The sequence below is a fragment of the Rhyacophila brunnea genome, unplaced genomic scaffold, assembly GCF_057557595.1.
Source record: "Rhyacophila brunnea isolate RB1 unplaced genomic scaffold, BYU_Rbru_1.0 scaffold_149, whole genome shotgun sequence".
Classification (NCBI taxonomy): domain Eukaryota; kingdom Metazoa; phylum Arthropoda; class Insecta; order Trichoptera; family Rhyacophilidae; genus Rhyacophila; species Rhyacophila brunnea.
The window spans coordinates 590,611-602,842 of NW_028232805.1; the positions used below are offsets into that span (position 1 = coordinate 590,611).

General features: G+C 32.5%; 1 protein-coding gene, 1 non-coding gene and 1 pseudogene across 2 annotated transcripts in view; 2 read left to right on the forward strand and 1 right to left on the reverse strand.

Annotated features, from left to right (window-relative positions):
• The window catches only part of LOC147075349 (uncharacterized), a 248,195-nt pseudogene extending 237,873 nt beyond the window's left edge, over nucleotides 1-10,322 (forward strand).
• On the reverse strand, nucleotides 6,807-6,878 carry TRNAM-CAU (transfer RNA methionine (anticodon CAU)). Its single transcript has one exon. It is a non-coding gene; the product is annotated as a tRNA-Met (tRNA).
• Nucleotides 10,323-10,403: 81 nt separating the features above from the next.
• The window catches only part of LOC147075362 (regulator of telomere elongation helicase 1 homolog), a 29,516-nt gene continuing 27,687 nt past the window's right edge, over nucleotides 10,404-12,232 (forward strand). Inside the window, exons 1-2 of the mRNA XM_085942521.1 lie at nucleotides 10,404-10,748; nucleotides 11,748-12,112. Of these exons, the coding sequence (XP_085798647.1) occupies nucleotides 10,404-10,748; nucleotides 11,748-12,112 (710 nt within the window). The remainder of the gene's footprint in view (nucleotides 10,749-11,747; nucleotides 12,113-12,232) is intronic.

The window sequence follows — 12,232 nt, forward strand, 5'->3', positions numbered from 1 at the left end:
CTTATTCCAAATTGCATAAGCTGTACTATTAAATAGATAAAAACAGCCTTATCAAACCTCTTAAAAATAGAGGTGAGACAGAATAGAGTAGTCAGTATAAGACAGAAGAGGAAAGCAAAAGCATGGATTTTACCACGCAAATATGGCTTGATGACCTTAGACTCAGAAATATTACTGGAAGTATTATATTCATTTTGGTGAATGATTGAATCTGATAATAGACTTCCTAACTCTAATATTTTATTATTTTTAGTGTTAACATCAGATTTACTAACAATGGTGTCTTGGCTTGATTTTATTTTTGCATTTGTCATGGGGTTAAAAGAATGAATCTTAAATAAATTAAAAATTAAAGGAGTAATTTACCTGGAAATTATATTTTCAAAAATTAAAAAGTATATATTTCACAACCATTGAAATAGTTGCCCGTGATTTATGATAAAAAATAGCTATTTACGGTAGTAATTATTAAACAAATTTTTGCTAATTACCCTATAAGGCATTAAAATTTCACACTTAGTAATAATATAGCCATTGGATAAAAATATTTTTAAGCCCATAAGTTAATTTACAAATATAATTCTTGAGAAGTATCAGTTTATTGATTTTATTTTAAATATTTCATCGGAATATTTTTTGTAATCATCTGGAGTTATAAACAAGTGTAAGGATAATAAATTGCTACCAAATATAGATGCCCCTGTAAAATCAAGCTCTAAATTGGTTTCAAAACTAATTGTATCATTCGAGAACTCCTTATATTCTTTCAAGATATATTCTTTTGTAATGTCTTGAAAGCTTCTATTCCTAAATAATCCACCACATAGAACAATAGTACCGAGTTTTTTACCAGTGCAACATTTCCTGAACCTAATGACCTCATCAATCAGCTTAAAACTGTTTTTAAGTATGTTGTTTAATTTATCATTCTCAATAGCAGAAAGATTTGAAGATATTGAGGTCCATAGCCCAGCTGCTATATTCATGATAATATTTTCCTTTTCTAATTTTAAGAATTCATAAATTTCCCAATCAGAAAAAAATTCTAAGTCAATCCTTAATCCTACAATAATTTCTTGTAGTTTCAAAGAAAACCCTTCATCTGAATTAATACTAGAATTATTAAGCAATGAGGTTTCCTCCTTATTGATTACTTGAAAATCATTATTTTCATGTATATCAGTGCCAAACATTTTGTATTCAACTAATTTCATATTAATTACCTGTGCAATTGTTAAAGTATCGAAATTAAAAACAGTGCCTGAGGTTTTTCCTGATCCTAAAATTTCACAAACGCAACTGTCCATAAATAAGATATTTCCACATTTTCTATTTTCCAGAATTTGCTTTTTTAAGCATATGGAATTTTGGGGATGTAAAATGATAATTGCAGCTTCTACCTCATGCTTTGAAATGATTCTTTCTATTTCTATAACTGCTACTTCCTCAAAAGTGTTTTTATCCAGCGTGTCATGTGCCAGTTTCAAATCTATAAATTCTGAATAAGCAAAATCACCAACATAGCCGACCTTTAAAATTAAACCAGTCAATGAGATGACCAAAATATTAACAGAAGATTGAATAATTTCAGACATAAAAACAGGGGAAGTTTTTTAGAAATAAAATTTTATTTACTTCTTAGCCTTAGACTTCTTGATTGCTTCTTTATCACCAGAAACAACAGCAACATCAAGATCATATTTTTCCTTAGCCTCAGTTGCTGTAATCTTATCAGTAATATTTCCGCACACTACAAGAATACCGGAATCTCTGCAAACAAACTTACCTAAACCTGGGAATTCAGTAAATTTTTCAAACAACGATGGTTTTGTTGGATAAATAATAGCAGAAAACTTTGAGTTTGCAGGGATTGAGTTTGGATTTTCAATGGTGCCAGAAGATCCAGTTGTGCAGGAAAGCAACTTTGCAAACTTACATGCAACATTAGAAGTACCACAGGAAATAACAGGTGTGTATCCTGCCTTAATACCGTTGGAATCGTCTGATCCTTTTGATTTTTTCAAACTCATACAAGAAGCAATGTAAAAAGGTTGCAGATTGAAGTTGGTATCATTGGATGGCCCAACAAGAGAACCAGTTTTGATCTTGTCCATAACTGTCTTGTCACCCTTCAGGTTAAGAACGAAACCAATATTAGCACCGGCTGGAGCCTCGGGAATCGATTGTTTATGAGCTTCAATGGACTTAACATCAGAGGTGATTCCAACTGGGAGAATCTTCACCATATCACCTTTCTTAATAATTCCATAATCGACTCTTCCACAAAGAACTGCTCCATGTCCTGGAACGTGAGCAATCGATGAAATTGGCATTCTCAATGGCTTATCGAGAGCTCTTGGTGGAGCATCTTGATAATCAATAGCATCTTCTAGAGTAAATAAATGAGTTTGTCCCTCGATTTTAACCTTAGGTACTTTGTATCCCTTGAAGAAAGAATAGTAATTCTTCTTTTCAGAATCTGTAAATACACCAATACCCTTAAGAGCAGAAATTGGCAAGAAAATCACTGCCTCTCTCTTAACACCAAGTCTCTTCAAGAACTTGTAAACGGCCTCACAAGCGGCTTCAAAAGCAGTCTCCAATGAGTTCTCGTTTTTAATCTCAACTTCGTCCAATTTGTTAATACAAACAATAAAGTTCTTGGATCCGAGAATTCCAGCAAGTGTCAAATGCGTCTTAAGAGTTCCTTCTGCAGAACATGATGCTTCAAACCTAGCTGGAACCACAACAATCGACAAATCAGACTGTTTACAACCATTTGTTGCATTCTTAATATAATCCGCATGACCGGGGCAATCTAAGAAGTTAATAGCAAATTTCTTCGTTTCCATCTTAACTAATGTAGTTTGAATAGTTACACCTCTTTTTCTTTCTTGTTCAGTCTTATCGGTAAAATAAGCAAGTGCAAAGGAGGATTTATTGTTTTCCATAGCATCTTTTTCTAGCTTAGACAAGGCCCTGGAGTCGAGCTGTCCAAATCTAGTGGCCATCTGACCGGTGAGTGTTGACTTACCAGAATCGACGTGACCAATAACAGAAATTGCAATCAAAGGCTTTTGAGTTGACATGGGGCTTGAAAAAAGAAAAAATTTTATAGGAAAAAAATTCTAGAAAAAATTCATAAAATTTTTACAAAAACAAACAAAATCAAGAGACCATCGAAATGGAAAATTGATTATTTTTCATGTAAATGCATCGTTTCTACTATTAAGGAAAAATGTGGGTGGCATTTTCTATCGAATTGGACAAGAGGTTGTTTAAGAATATAGAGGTTTTATTAAAACAGTGCTTTCACGCTTCAAAATAAATTTGTCTTTGAAAATTCATTTTTGATAGATACTTTTCCACAAATACGAGTAAATACTTACTAATATGAATTTGAAAAGTATTATCTATTATGCAATAAAATTTCTTCTACAAAATTCTGGCTGGAGCTACTGAAATAAATGTGATATTTTAAAATAAGAGTTCTCTAATGCATATATGTTGGATACTTATAACTACTTAGGATGGAAATAAAAATGGAACCTATAATACATGCTCCTGTCACATGTATTGTTCTAAAAATTGACACTCATTTACTGTAGCAACTAACTTTAGTTTTTCAAAATCAAGTATTACCGAATGTTTCATTTCACTCTAAATGAGGATAAAAACGAGCAAACCAAAGCTTCATCTAACAAGAGGTTTGCAGAACTATTCTTTAAAAATGTGTGAAAATAAATATTTTGTTTCAGTACGATGCTTAAATATTTGTGATTTTAATAAACTATGCATCTGCTTTTAATGTTAGGAATGATCTTCTCTAAGCAAAATGCCGTTATTTTAATTTTATGCAGAAATGAAGATCTTAATGGCATTCGGGAAACGATCTTAAATTTTGAATCCAGAATCAATAAAGTTTTCAAATATCCGTATGTGTTTCTGAATGATAAGGAGTTTACCAAGGAATTCCAGGACAACATTAATAAGGTAACAAATAATAATTCTAAATTTGGTTTGATTGATTCTAGTCACTGGAATATGCCTCCAGCCATCAATAGGGAAAAAGCATTACAGGCATGGCATAATATGGCTCAAACTGGAGTTCCATATGTTGAAAAGGAGAGTTATCACAATATGTGTAGATTCTACTCAAGAGCATTTTACAAGCATCCACTTTTAGCGGACTTCAAATACTTTTGGCGAATTGAACCAAATGTAAGGTTTCATTGTGATATATCAAAAGATCCTTTCGACTACATGGAAGAGAACAAGAAAAAATACGGATTTGTTATAGTCATGCATGAATTTATGAATTCAATTACCTCACTGCTACCAACGACGGCCAGATTTTTGATTGAGAATAGAAATAGATTGAAAAATGTAAATACACTAAACTTCATGTTTGACAATGGTAAATACAATGGTTGTCATTTTTGGTCAAATTTCGAAATTGCATCGTTCGAATTTTTTAGATCAAAGATTTATAATGATTATGTCGATTATTTGGAAAATTCTGGTGGATTCTACTATGAAAGGTGGGGCGACGCTCCAATTCATTCTATTGCAGCCTCACTATTTTTAGAAAAATCAGAAATACATTTCTTTGAGGAAATTGGATATACACATGATTTTTTTACGCACTGCCCCAAAAAAGGCAGTAACTGTGATTGTGACATTTCTAAAAGCTTCGATTTCTCCACATATTCATGCCTCAAACAATATCTAGAGGAAAAAAATACTCGGGCAGAGCTCTGATTGAAATCATTAGAAATCCTCAGTAACTTGAAAAACTTAGGCTATTAATTGAATAGAATTACAGGAAGATAGAAATTAATTTGTAAAAGAATAAATCCTTCTAAACTAATAAACTATGCTTGGATATTTATGTGCTATATTGTCCTTATATATGATTAATTCATCAATTTTCTTTGATAGCTATATAGAAATAAAACGGAGTAATTCAATAGAGTAGGTAATGGACAGAGAGAAAGTAAAAGCATTAAATAAATTTGTTTTACAGACCATATTTCATATCAAAATGTATAATCTTTTTATTACAATTTTTTAAACACCCATTGTAATGATGAAAAAGACCGCTGCTGATATTCTACGTGATAGATTAACTAGCACTCACTTATCTAATAAAGCAGTTGAGAAGATTCACCCAAAACTTGATGATGTTGCTGGAATTAAGTATTTGGAAGATGACATTAGAAGGAAAATGTACAATCCACTCTTTCAACAGCCAACATATTCCAAATTAGGACACCAATCCCACAAATCACTATTAGTTTATGGGATTGAAGGCGTTGGCAGAACATTTTTAGTTTCATGTTTTTCTAAACAGTATAATATCCCCATTATTACCAAATTCGTAGAGAATTCCTCAGATATTCGTGAACTATTTCGTCAGAGTAAAACAACTGATATGTCTATAATTTTAATTACAAATTTGGACTCAATATTGGACGATAAGGCCATGACTCATCAGATCGAGGAATCTATTAAAAAATTAACTTGGAATGCATTGGTCATCTTCATTCATAAGGAGAGGATCCATACATTCAAATTTGATACTCATATTTTTGTAAAAATTCCTAATTTGGAGCGCAGGCAAGAAATTATTGAATCTCTGCTCTCAAAAATGAAATGCGAGGATGTAGATTCTGGCGAGTTGGCCTACTACACACCAGGATTTGTTCCTGCTGACCTGATCAAATTAATTGGGATGGCTACAAGCAGAGCCATTGTTCGAATTACCTCTTCAAGTATCCCAGGTTATTCAAATAGTTCGTGTGAATTTGTAACTATGAAAGATTTTATGGATTCGATTAAAGAATGGAAGAATATAGAACAACTAATTACATTCGATGATATTGGTGCAATGCATGAGGTTAAAGAGGAGTTAAGAAATAGTATATTCTTACCATCCCAATTCCCTGAAAAATTTCGACGCTTTGGAATTGTTCGTCCAAGTGGCATTCTACTACATGGGCCACCAGGTTGTGGAAAGACTTTGATTGCAAAGGCAGTAGCTAATATGTCCCATTGTAATTTCTTGTCTATTAAAGGGCCAGAGTTGATTACAAAGTATGTAGGGGATTCGGAAAAGCATCTGAGACAGCTATTTGAGCGTGCTAAAAACCTATCCCCATGTGTATTATTCTTTGATGAAATAGATAGTCTTTGCGGTAAAAGGGGAAAGAATGAATTTGGCAATAGAATTGTGAATCAGATACTTACGCTTCTTGATGGAATGGAAGATAGGGGGGAAGTCTATCTAATTGGGGCCACGAATAGAATAAAATCCATTGATAGGGCTCTAATGCGACCTGGGAGATTTGATAAGATTATCGAAGTTCCACTCCCCAAGGAAAATGAAAGGCTCGAGATTTTTTCCAAATGTATCAGGAGTTTGCCAGCTGAACAGTTTGATTTCAGCTCGCTCAATTTAGATGGGTTTTCATCAGCTGATATTTCTGGAATAGTGAAAGAATCTGCCATATTATGCTTGAGAGATAATTTCAGTAATGATACCGGGATTATAGCAAAGGAGTATTTTATCAAAGCGATCGAGAAGCATCGAAGTATGCAAATTTACAAAAAGAAGAGCAAAATAAATAGATGATTCATTTTACAATATGTGGCTCTGGATATGGCTTCCTGATTTTTTAATCCATTGATAGAGACTATATGTGTTTTCCAACTCAAGAACTATTATTTTCTAATTTTGTCGTAAATTAATATGTAATGGAGAAAAGTTCTTGTTTAAAGAATTTAAAACAAAACGAATAAGAAAGTGCCTTCACCGGGAATCGAACCCGAATCTGCAGATTATGAGACTGCCGTACTAACCATTATACAATGAAGGCATAATTGCCATACAAAAACATGATTAATTAAGATCTAGATAGAATCAAATAGAGATTTATAAAAAACCTGAATTTTTTGTATTTTTTCTGGAAACCCATTGGATTCAATTTCTTACTATTCTTTATGAGGCTTGTAATTATTCTAAATTTCCATTTTATTTTTACAATCCTTCTTTTCTCTACCAATATAATAGATATCATTCATCAACTCTGTGCTTTAATCACTTTTTTCAACATTTTCTTTTTTGCACCCTCTAATTTCATGTTAGATTCAAAACAGTTACAAATTCTCGATAAATTTGCTCCTTTGAACCCAGAGAAGCTACTAGTTGAGCAAGTATCTGTTGGGCATTCGTCGGAAATTTTTGATATAAAGAATTGTCATGTTTACAAGCTGCCAAAAAAGAATACTTGGCTAATATTCGGAGAAATTCAGAAAAGTTTTACATTTGAACAAATTAAAGAAATTTTAGAAAAGCATATGAAGGATAATAAAGATGGAGAAGCCATGCCGGAGACTGTTGGCAGTTCTATGGAAGCTGCGGCCATCGAGGAAATTCCTACTATTGATGGCGAGGCATCAAACACGATAGATAATTCGGGGGAAATAAAATTGATCATGGAGCAATCACACTGTACTGAATCTGAAGCCATAGAAGCTCTGAAGAATTCTGGTAATGATGTCGTTAGCGCATTAATAGAGCTGACAAAAAATAAACACTAATAAATCGTTTATATAAATTATTCTGAAGTTTTAGGATTTGGAGTTTATATCTACAGGAGTAGTCATAAGATTAAAAACATTATACAAATAGCTAGTGTATGACTGTTGTTTGTTACATGGATAGTTCTCTGTTTTGACGACTTTTAAAATTTATTTTACGAGTACATATATATTTTGCTTTTGTCACCAACATACAAATATGGCATATTTTCGTCCCAAGAAATTGTTTTGTATCTCCCGGGTGTCGAGAAGCATGGAATAATCTGATTGGATCCCTGAACTATAGAATCACGGTTTGATTTTTTATCCACTTCTGAATTATCAGTTGATTTGTTCAATTCAGTCTTAAAACTATAAATCACAACCTCATTGGAGAAAAGCACCGCAATTAAATATTCTACAAAAGGGGTGAATTGAGGTTTTCCAACTCTAAAGACCACAATTTTTTTACCTATTTCATTATGCATGATTTCATAAGTTTTATTCCCAGTTACAAAAATTCTATTCAAATTATTGACTGCAAAAATAAATTCATCTAAGCATACGAAATCAATAATGTAATTCAGTGATTTAATGGCTACCGTTTTTCCATCAACAACCTTAGTAATCCCATTTGAAGTGGATACGATGAAAGAGTGTGAAGACTGTATCGCTCCATGATTCAACTCTGCAACATTCACATCTACATTTTTATGTAGGAATAATTTAGTCAATATATCTGTCTTTACCTTATAGGTACTTAACAAATTCGTGGAAAGTGTGTTGATATTTTTCTGTTCATCTAATATTGTGACCATTCCAGTATCATAACCAATTTTATTGATTTCGTTGGAAATTTCATTCACTTCGTATATTTCTACTTTGTTTCTAAAAAGCAAGCCAATAATATGTTCTGAAATGTAAAAGTGTTTGATCGGCAAGGCAGATACAATTAATGGATTGCTTTTGTAATAGAGAATATTCTCAGATGAAAAAAACAACAATGGATTGTATATATTATCAATAGAATTGGATAAGAACGCATAATCAAAATCGAAATAAGTATATGGAGTGGGAGTGATATTACGATCCAAAGTACCATCCAAATAGTGAGATTTAATCATGCTTCCAGACTTACTATCATTGCCTTGGAATCCAGATCTACAAATATTCTGCCAGATCTCATCAGCTGTTATGTCAAATTCTTTAGATATAGCAAAATCATAATTTAAACATTTTTTCTCAATAATTGATTTAGTAGATATTGTCTTTTCTCTAGGTGTAAATTGTCTTTCATAAATTCGTCTCAATTCATAGGCATTATCTGTGCATAGATCATCCACACTCCCCAAATATTGAGACTTTATAGAATAAATCCACTCTTGATCGTAAGATTTCAGAGTTTCAACCGTCTCATCCTCATAGATGTCATAAATGATATTCTTACTTATTTTAATCTTCTTTTGCTTATTGGATATTGGATTCTTTTTTAAGAAGCGCTTTCTAATTCTTTCATCATCTACAAATTTTCTGAGACTATCAACCTCATTGTCCGTAATTATATTGATATTAACTATTCTTTCTAGTTCCAGTCTATCCGATTCTTTCTTTTCTGAGTTCATTTTTCCACTTGAAAGTGGGCCACCCAAATTAACCCCTTTTCTATAAGCTCGTATTTTTTTCAAATCATCCTTTGTAATTTCAATCCGTTTATTCTTATATAAAAGAATTCTTTTATTCTTAACTTGTCTATTTTGTAAAAATTTATTAATTCTGTCCATAAAGGGGCTTAAACCAAATCCAAAATTTTGGTGATAAATCATATTATACCAAAAATATTGATATCATTTGATTATGGCCTTGTATTGCTGTCTGATTAATTTTTAATGAATTAATTGTTGATGCAACAATCTTTTTGAAGAAATTTTCTTTATGTTCATTTTAATTATTATAAACTTTTGATACTTAAAAGAATTTCATACTGATTATTAATTTACTTACTTTATTTCAGCATACATAGTTCGGTTAAATAAATTTGTTGTTTGTTTTAAACTGTTTATTTATTTGTCACTGCTTTTATTTTTTTTAAAATTTTACCCTTTATGCAGATATTTGTCAAGACGCTCACTGGTAAGACAATTACTCTGGAGGTTGAACCATCTGACAACATTTCTGATGTAAAAGCAAAAATTCAAGATAAAGAGGGAATTCCACCGGATCAGCAGAGACTTATATTTGCTGGAAAACAGTTGGAAGATGGTCGATTATTGAGTGATTATAACATTCAGAAAGAATCTACGCTACATTTAGTTTTGAGATTACGTGGAGGTAAAAAGAAGAAGAAGAACGACTTCTTAACTCCAAAGAAAGAAAAGATTCCGCGTACTAAAACAAAAGTTGATTATTTGAATTGTTTTGTGGTCGCACAAGACGGATTAGTAAAAACGGTGAGGTCAAATTGTTCAACATGTGGTATTGGATACTTTTTATCCAAGAATGGCAGCTGTGGAAGCTGTAAGAGCAGAGGACACAAGAGCATTCCAGCAAGAATATGAAATGAATAAAGTAGTTTTCCACATCAGAAAATTTTTTGATTCTATTATTGGTTGTTTGCTATGATCTATATATCTTAGTTTGTTTTAAGACTCCACAAGTGTTTTGGTCAAATACTTTGGTGTATATATGCTCTCTCTTCATCTTTTAACATTTCTCATTCTAAAATTTATATTTTTTTAGCCTAAATGGTTAAAGTTAAAGTTTCTGGGATTCCCATGGATCTTCCATATCCACCATATCCAGCACAGTTAGTAACAATGTCCAAGATGATTGGAGCATTTCAAAGTAATGGATGTGCATTGATAGAATCTCCAACTGGAACTGGAAAGAGCTTATCCATAATCTGTGCTGCTTTGGGATATTTACAATTCATTAAAAGAGACATCACCAAGAATGATACCCAGCATATTAAGAGTGATATTGTAAATTTGATAACAAACAAAGATATTATACAGTCTGAAGATTCGAGTAGTCTCAAAATATACATATGTAGTAGGACCCATAAACAGCTAGATCAATTGGTTGGTCAACTCAGAAAAACATCATATAAGCCCAGAATTACTATTTTGGGTTCTAAGAATCATTACTGTATCAATCCTAAATTGAGGGATGTTTTAGATAAAAATACAGCCTGTATGGATCTCATTAAAACAAATCAGTGTATCTACCATTCGGGAAAGGATAGATTGATTAAGAAAATTGGAGACAAACTATTTGACATTGAAGAACTGAGATCGACAGGCAAGAAGTGTGTGGGCTGTCCATATTTTACCGCACGTGAGCTATGTGAAGAAGCAGAGATTATTTTTGCACCATACAACTACCTAATTGATCCTAAAATACGGAATACAATGAATTTAGAACTCTCCAATGCTATTGTAATTATTGATGAGGCCCATAATATTGAAGACTCATGTAGGTCAGCCGGTAGTTTAGAATTAACTAGCAAACTCATTGATATTATTTCAAACGAGGTAATTGGAGCTGTTAAGAAATCGGCACTTTTAGGCGAAATAAAGAATGAATTTATCGTGCTTTTGGAGTTTTTTAGAAAATTCAGAGAGTACTCTGAAAAGATTGAAATGGACTCTAAGAATTTTGAATTTCAGTTGAGAATTAAAACGGGAAAGGCAATTATAGTAGAATTAGAAACTATGGGCATTACAAAGGAGGTCTTTTTACAATTTAGAAATTCTCAAGATAAGATCGTGGGACATGATGATGCCAAAACACTTATCAGTCTAAATACTGGGCAAATTTTAGAGGAAATTCTTCTAATTTTTAATATGCTGCTATTTGGTTCCACGGATTCCTATGGATATTGCTTCAAAAGATTTAATACTGAATATGTACAATATTCTTTAAATTTTTGGTTGCTCGATCCAGCTGTCATTTTTAATCAACTATCTTCCAAAGTGAAGTCGATTTGTTTACTTTCAGGGACAATGACTCCCTTTGCCAGCTTTATTGGTGAATTGGGTCATTCTTTCGAGCACAAAATTATAGCTCCACACATTTTGAAAAGTGAGCAAGTTTTCATAGCAAATATAAACTCCGGACATCTGAATAAAGAGCTTTGTGGAACCTATGCAATTGCTGAAACATTTGAGTATCTGGATCAGATTGCAAGAATTATAAAGGATATAGGTGATTCTATTGGAATTGCGGGAGGTGTTTTGGTATTTGTTCCAAGCTATACATTTTTAAACAAACTTGCTATTCGACTGAAATCCGATGCACTTGTGGAGCCACAATGTGGTGGGATAGTTGAGTTTGAAAAGATTCTAAATAAATACAAGGCCAGAATAGGAAAGCAATGTGCTATTATGCTGTGTGTTTATCGCGGAAAAGCCTCTGAAGGAATTGATTTTAAGGATAACTTTGCAAGAGCTGTGATATCAGTTGGAATCCCTTATCCTAGTGTAAAAGATCCACAGATTTCATTAAAGAGAGAATTTAATAATTTGAATGGAAGGTATAACGGGCATGCATGGTACCAGGCACAAACATTTAGGGCTGTAAATCAGGCGCTTGGAAGAGTAGTTCGTCATAAAGAAGATTGGGGTGCAGTATTTTTACTTGACTCGAGGTACCA